The 21,726-nt window shown below is 37.3% G+C and overlaps 1 protein-coding gene across 5 annotated transcripts in view; it reads left to right on the forward strand.

Annotated features, from left to right (window-relative positions):
• ASCC3 (activating signal cointegrator 1 complex subunit 3) overlaps positions 1-21,726 on the forward strand; it is a 358,153-nt gene that overhangs the window by 216,698 nt on the left and 119,729 nt on the right. For all 5 annotated transcript variants that reach the window (XM_078155224.1, XM_020998271.2, XM_020998273.2 and 2 more), the window contains 5 exons: positions 1,242-1,327; positions 11,597-11,763; positions 11,873-12,018; positions 12,149-12,269; positions 14,917-15,059. In XM_078155224.1, the coding sequence (XP_078011350.1) occupies positions 1,242-1,327; positions 11,597-11,763; positions 11,873-12,018; positions 12,149-12,269; positions 14,917-15,059 (663 nt within the window). The remainder of the gene's footprint in view (positions 1-1,241; positions 1,328-11,596; positions 11,764-11,872; positions 12,019-12,148; positions 12,270-14,916; positions 15,060-21,726) is intronic.

Genomic DNA, 21,726 nt, shown 5'->3' on the forward strand with positions numbered 1-21,726 from the left:
CTTACTACAATGATGCTTTGGAGTAGAACTTTTTTTTGAGGTGACAAAAATATATAAATAGATATCCTTCTTTAAATTCAAATAACTTTAAACAGTTTTTAAGCTCACTGTTTTTCCTTTGATTTGAATTTAACTTATTAGTAAGAGAGAAAATCTCTTTAAGTTGTTCAACCTGTAAAATGTCCCAGCAAAACTTACAGGTATATTGATCTGTCTTATATGAAATATGACAGAAAGCACCAGAAATTTCACCTTATTAGTATGTTGGTTGCAGGAAAAACTACAGTAAACCTTGGATTGATATGAATGAATTTTCAGATAATTCTTCCAAGCACATACTCCACATTCCCAACTTGTGTAAGCACTGCACAGGAAATTCAGTATTGTGTCAAAGGCACTTTGTGCTAGAGGAAACTTCACCACTGACAGCAGATTTTAGTGCTATTTCCAGTTCTGTACCATATAAAAGAAATGAAGAGAGAGTTAATTTAGCATCCTGTGCATCTCCTTATGTTTGCATTATGATTCATGAATCGTAGATCAGAAAGTTGCTTTGGTTCTCAACCTTTTTCAAAAATTGGGAACACTTTAGAATTCAAACTGAGACTGTATCACTTTACATTTGAATAGTTAGAAAATGCCTACCTCCATTCTCATCTTTGCCTCTTAGCTTACCTGATTTGCTTCAGGTCTCAGCTAAAGTCACACCTACTACAACAAATCTTTCCTGGTCCTCCTTAATCTTAGTACCTTACCTTTGAGATTATTCCCACTTTATTCCTATTTGTACTTAATTATTTGCTTATTGTCTCCTAGACTATGAATTCCTTGAGATCAGGGACTGCATTATATTTTATCTTTGCATCCCCAGTGCTTAGCACCTGATACATAGTAGATGTTTAATAAATGCTAATTGACTGACTAGAAAAGTGGTGGTAGTAGTAACAGTAGTAGCAGTATTAGTAGTAGTAACTAACGTTAAAGTATTTTCTTTATTAAAAATATCCAAAGAAAATATCTCAAGTGAAGCATCTAATTTCTAGAAAATATTTATTTGAAGATAGAATTTTTTTGTATATTAACTATCTTAGAATCATTGTCACGTGATATAATTTGAGTACTTTATTGACTGTCATTGTAGTTGAGATGCATTTATATTCCTGAACAGGAAAGATACATTCTAAACCATTTTATGGAAATTTTTAATTAGATGTACATGAGAGTCTTTGTGTTTTGTTCAGGCTGTGTACATTGCACCCCTGAAAGCTCTAGTACGTGAAAGAATGGAAGATTGGAAAGTCAGAATAGAAGAAAAACTTGGCAAAAGGTAAGTCATGCATTTACCTCAAGATACATGTTTTTAATGGTGTAAGAAGTAGAATAAATGGAAGAGTTTGGTTTCAGGATTATTTTAAGAATTCAAATGTATTTAAATACTATTTTAAATGATCAATATTCTAATTTTATTAAGAAAAAATGGTACTAACATGTACCCCCAAAAAAGAAAAATGACAAGAAAAGCTATTCCAAAATACATTATATACCCTATTATACTAACACAAAGGAAAAATATTTGTGCTTTATCTCTTATATTTTCTCTCCTTTCCTGTAAAATAAAGTGGGAAAGGAATTGGCTAGTACCAAAGTGGCAGTGGGATGTGGAGATTTATCATGGGGTCCTAGTTCTAGAAAGATAAGGAAAAAGTTTACTAATTAGTGTCAGAGGAGCTAGCAGTCTATGATTGCACTGGGGAGGAGATGAGGATGACAGGCAGAGCATAGGAAGCTTGATGAGAAACAGTGGATCAGGAAGTGACTAGAACTTTGGAGAGATATTAGTGATATAAAGAGCTTCAGTGGTTAACTTCTGAAGAAGTAATATTAAAACCCATAGGAGCTAATGAGGTCATTAAATATAAAGAGACAAGACAGAAGTACCAGGAAAGAACTTTGGGGAAATCACCAGCTCTTACAGGACATGATATGGAAAATGATCCAGTAAAGGGGACAAAAAAGGAATAGTTAGGAGAAGCAAGAGAGTAATTAAAAAAAAAAAAACTAGAGAGATGAAGGCATCCAGAACAATGTCAAATGCCGCAAAGAGTTCAAGAATGATGAGGGCTGAAAAAAAACCAGCAGATAATGGTAATTAAGAAATCTTGGGTAACTTTGTAGAAAAAGGTTGCAGTTGAATGATAAGGTCAGAAACCAGATTTCAAAAGACTAGAAATTGAGTGAGAGGAGAAAAGGTAGAACCAACATGTTTAAAAGTTTGACTGTGGAATAGAGGAAAAATATAAGACCGGGAGGAAATGTTAGGATAAGCTTAGGCATGTCCCAAGTCAGTGAAGAAGGAATCAGTAGCTAGAGATAAAAAGTTGCTAATTGTAGGAGTAATCTGATGGGGGAGATTGAGGAGTCAGAATCAAGGCATGGCCTTGATGAAAGATCACTTCTTCCTCACAGTAGAAATAAAAAGAAGATTAGGGCTGATGAGGTCAAAGGTTTTGGGGGTCTATGAGAGAAGAAGGGCCTTTCCAAAAGGAATAGCCTCTTATTTTCTCAGTGAAGTATGAGATTATACCTCTGCTGAGAGGGTTGGGAAGAAGTGCAGGGAGAGTAGAGTGGGAGGCTCAAGAACAAAAACAAAGGTTTGAAATGGCCACTAGTGAATATGAGAGAGAAACAGGGAAGAATACAAGGATTATCTTAGGATCCTTCCATTTAGTTGCAATATCCTTTTGTATTCTGGTTTTGATTGATATTTAATATTAAATATCAAGATTAATATAATTCTGTTCCTTTTGTGAATCACTGAATAAATAGACCACATTTAGAGTAGCAGCATTTAGGTTAATGTTTATAAATAGTCTAAAAAACTGTAGTTCTTTGTGTAATTCCTTGTACTTTTCTCCTCTTCCATCTCCTAAATACCCTACTGCTGTGATTGCAGAAACCAAAGTGGACTACACAGGGCCACTTTATATTTTTCTTGGCTTCCTGAGAAGCCATAATCAAAAGATTCTTCTCAAAGTGGGCATCCTTTTTAGTTTCAGCATTGCCATTCTTCATTGGTACTTGAAAAATAGATACAATCTGTGTCAGAGACTTTGACAACATGGTAGAACCTGCCAGAACTTTCACATTACTGTTATAGCCTTTGAGAACCTAACGTCAGCTTTGTGGCACAGTGAGGCATCTGAGTATGACTTTGCAGAGGGCATTTAGTAAACATTTAATGGAAACCCAGAATTTTAGAGTTGGAAAGAATCTTAGTTGACATCTATAGATACTGATACCTTTTCTAAAATGTGACATCTAAAATATTCCAAACATAGTCAGACCAAGGCAGAGGACAAGGAGACTATCTTCTCTCTAGTCCAGAGCATTTTGTATCTATTAAGACAGCCTGAGATTACTTTAGCTTTTTGAGGTGCAATATCACAGTGAGCATTTTTTAAGCACCTGCTATGTGCAGGCACTGCACTAAGTGCTAAGGATATAAAGAAAGGCAAAAGATAGTCCCTGCTCTCAGAAACATCATAATCTTGTAGGGAAGACAACATACAAACAAGACATAAACAGAACAAATTGGAGATAATCAAATATGGAAAGCACTAGCATTAAGAGGTACGGAGAAAGGCTTGAAGGTAGGATTTTAGCTGGGACTAGGAGGAAGTCAGGAAAGCTAGGAGGCAGAGGTGATGAGGGAGAGAATTCTAGGACTGGTAGGGAAGAGCCAGTGAAAATGCCTGGTTCTGAATATAGAGTGTCTTGTTCTAGAAATAATAAGGAGGCCAGTGTCACTGGATCACAGAGTACATGTGGTGTTAAGGTATATAAGGTGTTATGAAAACTGGGAAAATAGGAGAGTACCAGGTTATAAAATGCTGTAAAAGTCAAACAGTGGGATATATATTTGATCCTGGAGGAATTAGAGAATTACTGGAGTTGACTGAATTGCAGGGGTGGGGATGGGGAACAGTAGGGAGAACATAGTCACTTGTGCTTAAGGAAAATAGGTTTGATAGCTGAGTGGAAGGGCAAGAGACTTGAGACGAGGAGTCTAACCTGGAGGCATTAAAGTGATAATGGCCTTCATGAAGGTGTAGCATTGACAGAGAAGAGAAGATGATGTATATGAGAGTATCAGAAAAGTAAAATCAATAGGACTTGGAAAATGATTGGATATGAGGGATGAGAAGGAGCTGAGGGTGACACACCTAGGATGCAAGTCTGGGTGACTCGGACAGTGATACTCTTGACAGAATGACACTTGTGTTCCATGTCTGGCAGATTGGGAGTATGGTGGTTCCATAGACAGTGATAGGGAATTTAGGAAGAGGGGTGGATTTTAAGGGAAAGATAATGAGTTTGGTTTGGGTATGTGTTGTGCTTACAATGTCTAGAGGGCATCCAGTTCAAAATGTCCAATAAGCAGTTAGAAATATAAGACTGGAAGTCAGGAGAGAGGTTAGGATTCGGTAAGTAGATTTGAAATTATTAGCATAATTGTTGAACATGTATAGCCTATATCAAATTGCTTACTAACTCAGGGGGGAAGGGATTGAGAAAGGGAAAGAGAAAAATTTGTAGCTCAAAAACTTTTTGTCAATGAATGTTAAAAATTGTCTTTACATGTAAATAGCAAAGAATAAAATATTTTTTAAAAAGGAAATCATTAGCATAAACATTGAATCCAAGTGATGAGATACACCAAGTGAAGTAATGTAGAAGGAGAAGAGTAAAGGTCCCAGGAGAGTGCCCTGGAGGACATCTATGGTTAATGGGTATAATCTAGATGAAGATCCAGTAAAGGGGACTGAGGAATAGTCATACCTGTAGGAGGAGAACGAGTAGAGAGTAGTGGAACTGAAACCTAGAAAGAAGAAATTATCAAGAAGAAGAGGATGATCCACAGTGGCAATATTACAGAAAAGTGAAAAAGGGATGAGGATCAAGAAAAAGTCGTTAGATTTGCCAGTTAAGAGACCCTTGGTTACTTTGGAGATAGCAGTTTCAGGTAGTTGAATGAAGCCAGATTGTAAAAGTGTTAAGAGAGTGATAGGAAAGGTAGTGGAAGCACATATTGTAAGTGCCCTTCTAAAGGAGTTTAGGAAGAATAAAAAGAAGAGGAGGATGAGATAGAGAGTGAGAGCAAGGCTAAAAAGATCAAATAAGGGTTTTTTTAAGGATAGGGGTGATATGGGCGTGTTTGTAGGCAGTAGGGAAGGAACCATTTTAGAGTGAGAGATTAGAGATTAGTGAGAATGAGGATTGTAGAGGGGGCAGTCTGCTAGAAAAAGACTTGATGGCATAGGATCACTTGGGCTTGTTAGAGGGGTTTGCCTTGGCAAGGACAAGAGCCACCTTTTCATATGAGACAGTGAAAGGAAGAAATAGTGGAAGAAGGCATATGAGTTATGGGAGATGAATGAGGAGGGGACAAAAGGCAACTTTTGGAGAATCACCTCAATTTTTTCAGTAGAGAGGTGTTAAATGATAGTCTTGGCTCAGCAAGGGCCCAGTTGTGGTTGTGTATCATAAATTTGTAGTGGATCAGCATGGTTTCATGATTTTCTATAGCTTTATTCAGTAGCATGTGAATAGAAGTGAAGGCAGCAGATTATAGGAGTAATCTAAGGCTAAGGACTGGTAAGGCAAGATCTTTGATAGGATAAAGGGATAAGGAACTGGAAAGAGGATGACAGGGTAGAGTTAAACTCTGACAGTTCTCGTTTTCTCTAAATTTGTGTTACACAAATTTGACTTGATGTAAAGAATTCTGAAAGAAATCCACATTCCAAAAAAAAACAAACTGTGTTAATTTTTCTGTACAGTAGCTTGCCACTCCACAGCCTCCCACTCCCACACCCCTACCAAAAAAAAATACTAAAAAAAAAAAATCCTCCAAGTGAAAGCATAGAGAACAGACAGGTGGAGAGACCACCACTGGGGCACCAAAAGAGGCAACCTTTGCACTATTCTGCCCACTCACCTATCTCTGTCTTCCATCCATCCTCACTCGAATACTGAGTGTCTGTCCCTGGCCCCCACATCTGCCTCCCTTGTGTTCTTCCTTCCATTCCAGTCAAGTCCCTGTGTGCCCAGCCCCTGTGTGTTACTCTTCCTGCTTGCTTCTGTGAAAATTGAGTAAACCACACTAACCCCATCTTGTGTCTCAGTTCTGGATCTAGCTCAGTTCCCTTCCTATTCAGTTGTGGGTCTAGTTCAATTTTTGTCTTATGGGAAATTTTATTAAATTATGGAAATTGTGAGAAAACTTTATTGCATTGCTTGAACCTAGCCCTGCATGGCTGTGAAGTTAGACCACCGCTACTGTTGCTTAGAGACCCTTAACTAAGGACCTATATTATGCTGACCAGAGATCCAGTCAGATCTAAAGATTGATACAGTCATACATCTCAAGCAACCCATATGTCTTACCTGAAAATTGGTCCCATACTGATCAATCAGTTACTGCTTCCTTGTTCCTTTGAATACAGACACTTGAAGAGTGGGGCTCCTCTTTTTTCTGATTTTAGGAAATTGCACCTGTTTGATCTTACCCTCCCTACTCAGAAAGCCCCTAATCTTTCCTCCAGTTAGAAATCAGATTATCTAATCTTGTATCCTGGTTTATTTCCTGTTAATTGTTTTCTTTTAATGCATAAAAATCTGTCTTTCCCTGTATCTGGGGTCCAATGCCAAGCTGAGGAGGCCTGGTACCAATTTGTTAAGGAGTTAGCATGTGTTGCTTAATAAATCAATATGCTCAGAACCACAAACCTTTGTTTCCTCAGTTATTTTAGATTTCACCTGTCATACTTCTCTGTTCCTAGCCCCAACATAACCTTGAACTGTGTGCTAGTCCCCTCCATTCACAGGCATGTGACCCCTTCCTCCCTTCCACACAGAGGTTGTAGGGAAGTCCACTTATGTGAGTTGAGGACTGTCTGTAGTTCACCAAAGAGTCAAGATGGTACAGCTTCCAGCAGGTGGCAGCAGGAGCAGTGGTGATAGCTGAAGCAGCAGCAGCTCCAGTCAGCCTGGTGCCAGGGGTCCTCTACTTTAGGCACTGAAGCAGTTCTGGCTGTAGGAATCACCGAGCTGCAGAAGGAGCAGAGCTACAAGGAACTCCTTGAGGAGGGGGAGAGAGGTCTGCAGAATGGTCTACTTAGGTTAAGCAAGAACCAGCAATATTTGTTGATAATGGCAAGATCAGGGATATGAGCATATCTGTGTGTTAGTGAAGGATTAGGTCATGGAAAATAAGTCAGTGAAGAACTAAAAGGTTAGGTATTTGAAGTAGTATTAGTATATATGTTGAAGTCCCCTTGATATGAGGGTAGAGGTTGGAGAGAAGAGAAAGACTGTGAGCCTGACACTGAGCTCACTGAGGAAAAAATAGTGCCCTGCAGGTCAGTAGACACCAGCTACCAATACAAATTGGATGGTAGATGTGGATTGAGTGAACTATAAATGAGTAGAGTTTACTGAGTGTTGGTGGTAGAGGCTGAGCTTGGAAGTAGCAATGAGGAGCAAGAAGTAATCCAACTCCTCCTTCTTGACCATTGAATCAAGGGAAATGAGTGAAAATATAACCAGCAATAGAAAGGTATATGAGAGATCTTCCCTAAACTACCAGTATAATAACTCTGTCAAAGACAGAAACAAGGCTACTCTGGCATGACCTATTCTTGCTGAGTCAGTGCTGGCTCTTTTATGATCACTGTTTCCTTTTCTAGATGCTTCTTAGCCATCTCTTTAATAATATGTACTTAACTATGGGCAAAAATGAAATTCAAACTCACCGATCTTTGGTTTGCTATCTTATTTTTTTGAAAATTTGGGAACATTTGTCCTCCAATCAAACCTTCAACATCTCTCCCCTTTTCTCATCTTTCAAATATCGCTCAGCAATCGCATTCAATAGTTCTTTCAGTACTTGAAGCTACAGTTCAGATAATCCTGGTAAATTTAATTCATTAGAAACAGCTGAGTGTTCTTTTGCTTTCTTAGTGATTTAGGGTATCAAATCCCTAATAATCTTTTGTTTTCTTCTTTCTAGTCCATGGCAGAGAAAACAAAAGCAGAATGTCAATGGTGTAGTTTTCCATGTTCTCTCTTTTTCAGGTATCACCATCCCATCCAGTCCAAACAATAGTTCTGTCCCTTCTTTGGGCTTCTCTTTCCTGACATAATTTTAAAACATAAAAGCATTGTTGTTGTCCTTAACTTTCTTCGCTAACCTTAGCTCATCATGAACTTTAGCACCTCAACACTATTCCTTTTTTAAAATCTAATGTAATTTTTAAAAAAGTTAACAAAAATCTATTTTCCCCTTCCACTCACCACCATTGAAAAAAAAAGGGGGAAATCCTTACTAAAATATGTGTAGTCAAGCAAAACAAATTCACACATTGCCCATGACCAAAGAGTGTATGCCTCACTCTCTATCCTTCATATACCACCTTTCTATCAGTAGAAGTGAATAGCACTCTGATCCTTGGAATCAGGATTAGTTTTTGCACTGATCAGCATTCTCAAGTCTTTCAAAGTTGTTTGTTTTTACAGTGTTGTTGTAGTAGTTGTTCTATAAATCCTGGTGATGCTCCCTTCATCTGCAGAATTTTTATTTCCCTTTCTTGTTGTGCCTATCTGATAGATGTGAAATAAAGCCTTAGAGTTTATTTAATTTGCATTTTCCTAATTGTTGGTTAGTTAGTACTTAAATGGGAAGAAGGCTGGGAAGGGAGGAAGGGACTGGATTATGAAAACCTATAAATGCCAAACAGAAATCCTGAGGGTGATAGGGAGCTTCTGGAACGTATGGAGAAAGAGGAGGGGATATGGTCAGATCTTCACTACAAAAAAAATCACGTTGATAGCTGAGTGGAGGACAGATTGGAGCAGGGAGAAAGTTAGGGCAGGTAAACCAGGCTTTACCTGGTTTACCTTAATGCTTTTGCTTTAGTCCAGATGAAAGATGATTAGTGCCTAAACTAGGATTAAGATTGTAGGAATAGAGATAAGGAGATTTATACAACATATTGAGAAGATAGAAAAGACAAGATTTGGTAATGCGTTGAATGTGTGATAAAAGTTTGGCATCCTGGATATCAGTCTGGGTGACTGCAAGAATGATAATGCCCTCAACAATCATAAGCTAGTTAAAAGAAGAGAGGATTGGAAGGAGTATTTGTGAAGTTAAGGAGCTCTGTTTTAGACTTGATGATTCTTACAGGCCTATTAGCAAATTCTTTTTCTACAAGTTAGAGTTTTGAGGTAGTGGGAGATGTGTGACCAGCTCAGCAGGGAGGCCAGGGCTGTATATATAACTCTAAGGATTGTTTGCATAAAGATGGTCCTTGAATCAGTGGAAGCTGATGAGGTAACCAAGTGAGATAGTATTGAGTGAGAAAAGAAGGAGGCATAGGACCAGGTTTGGTGGAGATACTTATAGTTAGTGGGCATGACACTTCAGCAGTGATAAAATGCCACTTGCACCCATGAGGTTTCTTGTCCAAGACTTTGTAATATTTGGCAATGCTTTGTAGTTTGTTTCTCACGGCATTATTTGTGTCCATTTGTTGCACTAGAATTGGGTAGTCTGACAATCCATTTTAACAAGTCCATGGAGGTTTTGTGTCACATTTTGGAAACATGTCAAGAAGACAGCAGACCTCTCAGCTGATACCATGTCAGCAAAAAATTCTTCCAAAAAACAAAAACAGCAGGAAATCACAGATCACTCGTGCTCCTCTATTCTTACTCTAACCCTTACTGGAGGTTCTCTCATTCAACAGCACCTATCAGTCAACTTTAAGATTCCTTGAAGATCAAGTAGCAGCTTCTTCCTTATGTCATCCAGCACTCCTCTTAAGGAAGAACTTATTTTTGGCTGTTATCTAGAAGCGTTCAATGGTCCTCCTTTTGTGTGACATTCTTCCACCCTTCAGCTTGTTAACATCTCAGAATTTACCTCTGCCTCTTTAAATCCTTTCTTTTCTTGTTTTCACAACAAAGCTCTTCTCTATGTTTAAGGAACACTTCATTTTCACAGATAACCTGGAGTGTAGAAAGGCATTTCTTGTGCTCCTTTACCTTCTCTTCCAGGAGAAAAAGAAGCTTGATTCAACTTAGATATCAGTCATATGACCATAACAAATACACAAATATTGCACTCATTGCAGAATTCCTTGTATTCTCCAAACTTAATGGAAATGAGATCCACAGTTCTTGCCTTTCTCGTTAGTATCTCTTATAGAACAGCCATGTAAAATGCTTTTGAAATATTAAAACTATAACAACTCATTAACAGCCTCTTGAGCATTTCTTTAGCATCTCTTAAATCAGCAATTCTAACTTTCTTTTCCTTCTTTTACTGAAATTTCGCTTGTCTTCTAATTTATTTTACGTGCTTTGTCCAATTATTTTGTCCTTAAAGTCTTTCTTCTATTTGTCTTTTTCTTTCTCTCATTGCTTGAGTCCTTCTTTTGCCACTGTATCTTATGCTTTTCACTTTCTTCTCCAACTCCTCTTTGATCTTTCTCTTATTTCAGATTGAGGCCTTTTCTTTTAGATCTAGCTCTTCTCTTCAGTTCTTTTTCCTTGAATCTCCTTTTCCCACCCCACACCCATCAAATTGAGTCCTTTACCTTAAAGCTTTAAACTTACCCAGTCCTCCCGCATATCTCCTCCACAGATTTAATTTCAAGCCTTCAAACTCAACTTTACAATTCCTTGTCACAGTTTTTATGGCCTCAGCTCCTTTTCCTTCTCCTGTCCTTTCTTCAACACAGTCTTGTCTTTGGGAAGACAAAAGTAGCCTTTTTGTTAAATTGTATTGTATTCTAGTCTACCCTGTGATGATCTAGTGTGTATTGGACAGTTGGACTGTGGTAATAGAGAATAGAGCAGAAGCTTACAGTTTCCCAGCACGCCACAAAAAGAATAATCTGCAGAGTCTTCTTATGTGATCTCATGGCAAATGAAGCCTTCTACAGAAAGTTAAATGATCCAGGTTAGTCAGAGGAAGCTTATCATACACAAAAACAGTGGTATGTAGCAAGGCTTATAGATCTATGGATGGATCATCCAGTTTATAGAATGGATCCTACAGGACCACAAATAGCTAACTAGTAGACTGAAAACCTTGAGCCAGTGATCCAGATAGTTACTCAAGAAAAAATGGAAACTGTGAGAATAAGCTAATCAACTCATTGCTGTCAGGCAATAACATGTTATATAATATTTTAAAGGCCTGGTATAAGTTCAGTTCTATGGCATGGATGGGCAAAAAATAAATTCTACTCAGGAAAATAAAACTACATATGTTTTAGTTTGACAATTATACTAAGTTAATTGAGAAAACTTTCTTCGTAATTATAAAGTAATTATCTTTCAAATCTTTATCAAAATTGATTTCACAATTTTCAGAGAGCTTATTAAGAGTATATCACTTTTTCCAAAATGAAACATAAACTCCAAAAAAAATAGAAATATAGAAACGATTTTCATTTTGTTTGAGATGTGCTTTTTTCCCCTCTGTGGTTCTTGTATTTTTAATTTAATGATCTTTATTATACTCCAGAGTTATTGAGCTAACAGGAGATGTGACTCCTGATATGAAATCCATTGCCCAAGCTGATCTTATTGTCACTACACCAGAAAAGTGGGATGGAATCAGCAGAAGCTGGCAGAACAGGAGCTATGTTAAAAAAGTCGCCATTCTCATTATAGATGAGATCCATCTGCTAGGTGAGTGCCATTTTATATAAAGCTGATTTAGAAACCTTGACTTTCATGCATAGAATTGCCAGGGTCAGACCTTCTTAAATGATTAATGCACGTTCCTTTTATTTCCTAGGGGACGAGAGAGGCCCAGTTCTAGAGGTTATTGTATCTCGAACTAACTTCATCTCTTCTCACACGGAAAAGCCTGTTAGAGTAGTTGGATTGTCTACTGCGTTAGCTAATGCCAGAGACCTTGCTGACTGGCTCAATATTAATCAGGTATGTGAAATACTTGCAAGTATGACATTTAACAGCTTTAGTTCTCAGAGGAGTTGACATAGAAGTAGCACCATGACATTATAAACCTTAGCATAAAAAAGAGTAACATTTTTCTTCACATTTACTTTAGATGGGGTTGTTCAACTTCAGACCATCAGTTCGTCCAGTTCCCCTGGAAGTTCATATTCATGGTTTCCCAGGTCAACATTACTGTCCTCGTATGGCTAGTATGAATAAACCTGCATTTCAAGGTAAGCTGCAAGTATTTGGAAAGAGATACAACCAATTTAAATAGTAGACTTCAGGACATTTTCATACTGTGTGGGTTTCCTTGAAGTGGGAGGGGAACTGCTTAAGCTTCTGCAAATGTTATAAAGTCATTTGCCTAAACTGATCAGGAATACAAACATATGTAGAATTGATTATTAAAATTAGAGAGCTTTCATAAATGATAATGTTCTTGCTTTTAACCATACATTAAAATAATATCTACAAAAAAATTTGTTATTTTAAAAAATAATAAAAATAGTTTGGAGTATTAATCTATCAAGATGTTTTTAGATATCGCTTATTGCTTTACAAAATGATGAGCAGAAGTTACAACAAACATTGCATAATTATGGTTTCAAAACAGTAGCATAAAATTTAGAATTTTCATGGCTTCAAACATGCCAGTAGTTTCTTTTTCCTTTTTCTTAGCTAGGGAAGCAAACCTGACACATTTAAGAACAATCCTCTGACTTTATTGAAACATGTTTTGTTTTGTTTGCATAGGGAATATTTATTATATCAATTAAAAATAGCTTCCAAAATAAATTCTGTAATGGGAACTGCTGTTGATTGTGAGGTGGCAGTTGTGAGGTGACTTTTTAGCTTCTGTAATTAGCCTTATGACAGAGGCAAAGTATTGATTGTGAACTAGAGACCAATCTTGGCAGTTCAGATTATTTACACCTCTGCAGAAGCATTGTACAAAATCACTAATGAACGATAAATTTGCCCTGATCTGTTCAGCCACACCTGTTCTTGTCACAAGAAAAATCCATTAGATGTTGAATTTATAAGAGAGAGGGAGAGAGACAGAGACAGAGAGACACAATCATGATTGTGTACAAATTGCACATATTTTTCTCATGCACACGCGATTTAAGATATTATGACTATGGTGTTATTTGCCAGAATCTTACCATTTATAGTCTGTAGTGTATTAATACGCAGTATTGGATACTGAACAGGGGAATGAATACATTTTCTTTTTATAATTTATTAGTCTGATTGGTTATGGATCTCTAAAGGATGTCTGCAGAACAATAATTGGAGAGAAGTATTCCATGTAATATAAATCATTTGTAAATATCTGAAATATTTATACTGTGCTAGAGGTGGTTTCTGCATAGCAGTTAGACTTATAAACTGTTTATTATACCTGTAGTGGGTCACTGTATTTCATTAAGTCTAGAAATATGATTTTATGATAGCTTTATTTCTTGTGGGTTTCATATAAATATAGTCAAGGTCATGTCAGCATTTTCATTGTAAACCTTATTTCTTAGCTCATAAAAAAAAAATCTGCAGCCTACCATGTTCCAAACAAGAAAAAGGGTCACTTTCTTTTTTGTATATGTAGAAAAATGACTGACTATTCTAAGAAAGCTACACAGGACATAAAAATAATTCTTGTTTATGCCATTTTAGTAAGATTTTGAAGCACACACAGAGGTGGGGAAAATCATTTCCAGTTTGGGTAAATGATTTAATCATTCTTGAGAGTAAATTTTAAATGTGATTAGACCTACAAAATGTTTATAGGTCTTAGCTAAATGACAAAAGTATCCACCTCATTCTTTGTTGTTCTATACGTAAGCCCTCATGACATAGTCTCACTCACATTCAGGGTCATGCACATTCATACTTTTTAAAAATTCACCCTTATACACACTTTCTCACAAAAACATTTACACATTCTCCAGTATTCCTCTGCTGTTTCTTCCCGGTGTTATACTTTGTGTCTGGGACAGGGCAGTTTGAAAAGGAATATTTAATAGCCCCTTTTCAGTTACTGCCCTTAGATATCCTATAAGGATCTACCAGATCACACCCCACAGCCTTAATTCTATCCACCCTACAATCCAGGTGCCTCTAACATATGACAAATCTCTCAGGCCAGGAATTGAAACCATAACAATAGAATGGATTCCCTACCACAATTCTATGGACAGGCTTTCCCCTCTTCCCTTTATATCTTAAAATTAAAACTTAGGCTTGGAGCAAGAACAATTGCCTAGTTCCTTTCCTAGTCTCAATCATCGACAAATGTAAGGAATGTGCCTTCTATAGATAGAAAGCCCCTCCCTTAAACCACGACTTTACGAAAATCATGGAGAATTTTAGCACTTCCAGTTTCCACCCAACCCTTATTTGAGAAGCAGAGCATATAATGAGAAAACAAAGCTGGAGACTCTAATCACATTGAAACCAAAGAGTAATGTAGGTTCAGTTTGATGTTTCCATGTATTCTCAGGTATAAAGCTAAATTTCATTAGAAAAAAATGAACACTGGAGTAGGAGATGAGGGCCCTCATTCTCATTCTTCCACTGTCAGCTGTATAATCTTGTGCAGATAGGTCACCTCTCTAGACTTCAGTTTCCACACATGTAAAATGATGAGACTTGACTTAATCCCTTCCATAACTAATGCTCAGTGAATTTTACTATTAAAGTTGTGAATATTCATTGATTTGAACACACTTAAATATGATGATATTATTGTCAGCGTACTTTCATGAATGTTGTGTGACAAAATGCATATTCTGACATAGTTTACTTTAAATATAATGGAAATTATCCATAGAAATTGTCATAGAAAAATTGTGGGTTTTTTCTGTGACTTTTCAACAGCAATTAGAAGCCATTCACCAGCCAAACCTGTTCTGATATTTGTGTCATCCCGACGTCAAACTCGTCTTACAGCATTGGAATTGATAGCTTTTCTGGCTACTGAAGATGATCCTAAACAGTGGTTGAACATGGATGAAAGAGAGGTAGAGAATTTATTCTTCTGTTCCTTATATATGTCATTTTTTAAATTTGATTTTAGTTACCTGTCCATTTTCAAAATTGACTAAAACAGAAGTTTACGAATTCATTTCAGTGGATTTGAATTGTGCTTATTTAAGTAGTTCTTTTGTCATAAGTTAATAAGAAATAAGCATAATTAATCTCAGTGGCAAAAGTGGGTTTCTTTTCATCTGTTTGTATAGACTTGAAATAAATCCATTAGCTTATAGTGTATGGGAGGTTTGCTATTCGCCCAATAAAATGTAAGCCTTTTGAGGTCAGGGACTATAATCTTTTGTCTTTGTATTCTTAGTGCCTACCAATCATCACTCAACAGGTCTTTGTTAAGCATCCATTATGTGCCAATAAATTTTTTGGTATTAAAATCAATTTAGTGTTAGATTCTAGAAGGCACATGTAATAGAATTATGAGAAGTCTCCAAAGAATCTATGATTTCATCAACAGGGGAAATTTATTCCATCAGCACAGATCCCAGATCACAACCTCTTTTGTAGCTGTGTGGTTCCTTAGCAATTGTAAATTGAGGCACATGGAGGTTAAGTGGTTTGTGAGATCGTACTCCTGACATACACTGTAGAGGCTAATTCATTCTTGTGAAAAACTTTGCTTATTCCTAAACCATTAGGAAAGGCAAAATTATAGGAAAACGTATGACAAATTCATGAATTATCTTGCTTCACTCAAATACTCTTTATTCTATCTAGTAGTAATCATTGAGTATATATAAGGTACTATATGAGGCACATTGGAGAAGAGGAATACAAAGATAAACCTGTCTGGAATTTATATTTTGATTTTATCAGTGTAGAAAAATAACTGTAGACAAAGTTTTCTTTTAATATAAACATTTTTTTATTGGCCATTTTATGTTGAACCCTGTACTAGATGCTAATGTGGATAAAAGATTAAATAAATTGTGGTTCCTGACCTCAAACTTTTTTTACTTTAATAAGGGAATATGACACACAATAACTATAACACAAAATTAACTGTGGAAAGTTCATGAGAGGTACAAAATGCTGTGGAAGATACAAGCTTGGATATATAGCGTGTTTATCTGTATTCATGAGTCACATACAGTTAAATCATTTAAACTCTTTGGGCCTCAGTTTTCTCATTTACAAAGTGAGGTCATTGAAAAAGATAATTTCTGAGTTCTTTTTTAGCTCTAGAATTCTGTGTTTCTCTAACATAGAAACAATTGTATACTACTACAGGAAACCTGGAGGGTAGTTTTAAATTTCAGAAAGAAATATTGAGATTTTTAAGGCTGGATTTTTCTCAGTAGGTATAAGCTTATAGCAATGAATACAATAGCTCTTTAATTTTTTCCCTCCCCTTTTAAATTTCAATAAATACACTATTCTTCACATTATTTTCCATGTAGCAAGTTTGCTTAAACTGTCAGAATCAGAAATGTTCTCAAGAAAGTCTTCCAATTTTTTTATATGTATTTATACACCTACAAATGGACACTGATATAATGTGTATATTATAAAACACAAATACAGAATTAAAAGGATGAGTTATTAACAAAGGTAAAATTGACAAGACTTGAAGTGCAACTAGCCTGATGTGGGGGATGAGAGAAAGCGAGGATTTGAAGATAACAATTCCAAACCTGTGTGGCTAGTGGGTGGTGGTTCCCTCAAAAGTAATAGGGATATGAGAAAGAAGAGAGGGTTTTAGGGGAAAAAATAATGGTTTTAGTTTTGGACATGTTGAGTTTAAGATGTCTATGGGACATCCAATTCAAGATATTCAATAGGCAGTTGGAGATATGAGACCTGGAAGTTGGGAGGGATATTAGAGCTAGACAAATAAATCTGAGAATCATCTATATGGAGATGATAGTTGAATCCATGGGATCTGATGAGATCACCTAGTGAAGAAAGAAAAAGAGGTCCCAAGACAGAGCCTTGGGAGTTACTTACAGTTAATGGATGTGGCTTGCATGAAGGTCCAGCAAAGGAAAGTGAGAAGGAACAGTTAAAAAGGTAGAAGGATAACAAGGAGAGAGCAGTGCTGTGAAAATCTAGGCAAAAGAAAGTATCAAAAGAAGAGGATGATCTACACTATCAGAGACTACAGAGAGTTCAAAAAGGCTAAGGATTAAGAAAAGGCCATTTAATTTAGCAATTAAGAGATCATTGGTAATTTAGGGGACAGCAATTTCAGCTGAATGATGAAGTTGGAAATCATGCTGCAATGTGTTAAGTAAAGAGTGAAAGGAAAGGAAATGGAGGCAGTGATTGTAGGTGGGCTCTAGGAGTTTACCTAAAAAAAGAGAGAATACATATAGAATGATAATTAGCAATAATGGAAAGATCAAGTGAGAGTTTTTTGAGGATTGGAATGACGTGGGCATGTTTGTAGGGAGGGAGCCAGTAGAGAGAGACATTAGAGATAAATGAGAGTGGGGACAATAAAGAGGATAATCTGCTGAAAAAGATGGGATGGAATGGGATCACTTGTGTATATAGAAGTGTTGGCCTTGACAAGGAGAAGGGCCACTTCTTCATGTGAGATAGAGTGGAAGGCAGTAGAGGGTGGGGAGATAGTATATTAGTGATGTGAGATGAAGGAGAGAAGAAAATTCTCATGGAAAATAGCCTAAGTTTTTTCAATGAAATATTAGCAAAAGTTCTCACCAGAAGTTGGAGCCACTAGGTTTGAGGAGGGATGAAAAGATTGGGAAAGGCCTCCATGTTGAGTTGGGAGAGTGAATCAGTTGAGGAGATGTAAAAGGATTGTTTTGCCACAGTGAGGGCCAGGTTAAGGTTATGTGCCATAAATTTTAGTGGATCCAATTGATATGATTTCATTATTTTCTCCCCCTTTATTCAGCAGCAGATTAATAGGGAGCAGATCATGTGAGTAATCCAATGATGAGACTTGGCAAAGCAAAATCTTAAGAGGATAAGGGGAAGGAACTGGAGAGAAGAGGATTATATAGAGATGAACTAGTTTAACAGAGGGTCAGGATAGAAAAGGGAGGTGAGTGTAACCAGTAAAGGGTGATAACCTGGGATGAAGTGAGAGATGGAGTGATTAGTGGTCACAGTAATGTGACACAGAGGAAGAAAAAGGCTTGGGGGTTACAAGCAGAGGGAGAAGTGGAATAACAACAGAGAGAATTTCGGAGTTTACAAATATCATAGTGATGGCAAGATCAAGGGTATAACCATCCCTGTGTAGCTAAGATGGGATGGAAGAGTAGGTTCAGGTCCTTTTATCACCTCATGCCTGGACTATTTTTTTTAAAGTATTTTATTTTTCCCCAGTTACATTCATTTTTAAAACTTTGAGTTCCAAATTCTCTCCCTTCCACCCTTCCCACCCCACCTAATTGAGAAGGGAAGCAGTTCAATATAGGTTATACATGTGTAATCATGCAAAACACTTCCATAATAGTCATGTTGTGAAAGTGTTTCCCTCCATCCTATTCCCCCACACACACACATTTATTCTATTCTCTCTCTTCTTTCACCCTGTCAGTCCCCCATTCTGCCCTCCTTTCTATCACTCCCTTTCCCTTCTCTTATCTCCTTTTCCTCCTACTTTCTTGTAGGGTAAGATGGATTTCTATACCCAATTGAGTGTAAGTGTTATTCTGGAATATCTTTGAGCCAATTCTGATGAGAGTAAGGTTCACTCACTCCCCATCACCTCCCCCTTCTTCCCTTCCACTGTAAAATCTTTTTCTTGCCTCTTTTATGTAAGATAATTTATCCCATTCTACCTCTCCCTTTCTCTTTCTCCCAGTACATTCTACTCTCACTCTTTAATTTTTTTTTAAGATATCATCCCTTCATATTCAACTCACACCTGTGCCCTCTGATAATATGCTACTTCTAACTACCCTAATAATGAGAAAGGTCTTATGAGTTACAATTATCATCTTTACATGTAGGAATGTAAACAGTTTAACCATGATAAGTTCCTTATGATTTCTCTTTCCTGTTTACCATTTCATATTTCTCTTGAGTCTTTCATTTATCTGAAAGTCAGATTTTCTATTTAGCCCTGGCCTTTTCTCAAGAATGCTTGAAATTCTTCTATTTCATTGAATATCCATTTTTCCCCCTCATGGATTATATTCAGTTTTGCTGGGTAAGTGATTCTTGGTTATAATCCTAACTACTTAGCCCTTCAGAATATCATATTCCAAGCCTTCCTATCCTCTAATGTAGAATCTGCTAAATCTTGTGCATCCTGATTGTGGCTCCATGATACTTAAATTGTTTCTTTTTGGCTGCTTGCAATATTTTCTCGTTCACCTGGGAACTCTGGAATTTAGCTGTAATATTCCTGGCATTTTTCATGTGGGATCTTGTTCAGGTGGTGATTGGTGGATTCTTTCAATTTCTATTTTATCCTCTGGTTCTAGAATATCAGGGCAGTTTTCCTTGATTATTTCTTGAGAGATGATATCTAAGCTCCTTTTTTTGATCAAGGCTTTCAATAATTTTTAAAATTATCTCTCCTGGACCTATTTTCCAGGCTGGTTGTTTTTTCAGTGAGATATTTTATATTGTCTTCTATTTTTTCATTCTTTTGGTTTTGTTTTATGATTTCTGGATTTCTCATAAAGTCATTGGCTTCCATTTGCTGCATTCTGATTTTTAAGAATTGTTTTCTTCAGTGAGCTTTTGGACCTCCTTTTCCATTTGTCCAATTCTGCTTTTTAAGGCATTCTCCTCATTGGCTTTTTTGGACCTCTTTGGTCATTTGAGTGAGTCTATTTTTTAAGGTATTTTCTTCAGTCTATTTTTGAGTCTCCTTTACCAAACTGTTGAGTCATTTTTCATGATTTTCTTGCATAACTCTAATTTCTCTTTCCAATTTCTCCTCTACTTCTCTTACTTGATTTTCAAAATCCCTTTTGAGCTCTTCCATGGCCTGAGACCAATTTAAATTTTTCTTAGAGGATTTGGATGTAGGAACTTTGACTTTGTTGTCTTCTTCTGAGTGTATATTTTGATCTTTCTCGTCACTAAAATAAGTTTCTATTGTCAGTTTTTTTCTGTTGTTTACTCTTTCCCCCAGCCTATTACTTGACTTTTTAACTCTTTTTTAAGGTAAGGTTCTGCTTCCAGGATGGAGGGCAAACTATTCCAAGCTTCAGGGGTTTTGTGCAGCTGTTTTCAGAGATGCTTCTAGGGACCTGTAAGTTTTCAGTTCTTCCAAGATGGTATGATCTAAGGAGAGGTGTTTACTAGTCTCCTGGCCTGTGCTGTGGTCTGTGAGTGACCACAAGTACTCTTTTCTTCCCTGAAACTGTGAGAAGGGTCCCCCCCCTAAACTGCTACCTCAAGCTCTGCTATGCTAATGCTCCTTCTTGCCCTAGAACTGCCACCCAGGACTGCAACCCAGGTCCAAGTACGGGCAAAGCAGGAAAGTCCCACCTCAGTGCTAGCAAAGAGACACCTGTAATCTCCTGACCAGGTGTTCAACCCCATTGCTGGCTGTGGGCTGAGATTTCTGGAAGTAGCCACTGCTGCTGCTGATTCAGTTACTGGGGCTGGGACTGTGCTGGTGTGGCCCATACTGGACTGCACTCCACTCTCACCCAGGTCCAACAGACCTTCCTCCTAACCTTTTAAGTTGTCTCTCACATCCGTGGGCTGAGAGGCCTGGAAACCACCATTGCTGCCAGTGATTCAGTTGCCCCGAGGCTTGCTCCAGGTTTGTTGGGGCCTGGTGTGTGTGCTGGTGCAGCCTGCACTGGACTATGATCCTCTCTCCCCTGGTGCAACAGACCTTTCCTATTGACCTTCCAGGTTGTCTTGGGCTGGAAATTTGTTTCACTCTGTCTTTTTGTGGGTTCTGCTACTCTAGAATTTTTTTAGAGTCATTTTTTAAAGGTATTTGGAGAAATTTGGGAGAGAACTCAGGCAAATCCCTGCCTTTACTCTACCATCTTGGGTCCACCCCTGTTGGTTTTCCTACCTCAAGTCTCTCATCGCTCCAATCCATTCTCCACTAAGCTATCAAATTGATCTTTCCAAAACACAAGTCTAACCGTGTCACCGTCCTATTCAGTCAATTCCAGTAGCTACCTTTCACCTCCAGAATCAAATATAAAATCCTCTGTTTAATATTCAAAGCCCTTCATCACTTGGCCCCTTCCTGTGTTTCTAGTCTTCTTATACCTTACCCACTTCTATATACTCTGAGATACAGCGTCTCCTTGCTGTTCCTTGCACAAGGTAACTCCATCTCCCATTTCTAGCATTTCCGCTGGCTGTAAATGTTAATCTCTAGGCATTTTCACTGGATCTAAACCCATATCTGGAACATTTTCCTCCTCATCTCTGCTTTTCCTGGCTTCTTTGGTTTCCTTGAAGTCCCTAAAAATCCTCCCTTCTTCATGAAGCCTTTTTTGAACCTCCTTAATTCTAGTGCCTTTTGCCTTCTATTTATCCTGTATCTTTTTTATCTACATAGTTATTTTCATGTTGTCTCCTCTATTAGACTGCAAGCTCTTCAAGACCAGAGACTTTTTTTTGGCCATTCTTTGTATCCCTAGCACTTAGCACAGTGTTTAGCACATGGTAGGTACTTAATAAATACTATTGACTTGATTTGATGTTAATGTAGACAAATGGATGAGGTAAATGGCTGAC

Source organism: Phascolarctos cinereus, unplaced genomic scaffold (genome assembly GCF_003287225.1).
Source record: "Phascolarctos cinereus isolate Bilbo 61053 unplaced genomic scaffold, phaCin_HiC Scaffold_5;HRSCAF=322, whole genome shotgun sequence".
Classification (NCBI taxonomy): domain Eukaryota; kingdom Metazoa; phylum Chordata; class Mammalia; order Diprotodontia; family Phascolarctidae; genus Phascolarctos; species Phascolarctos cinereus.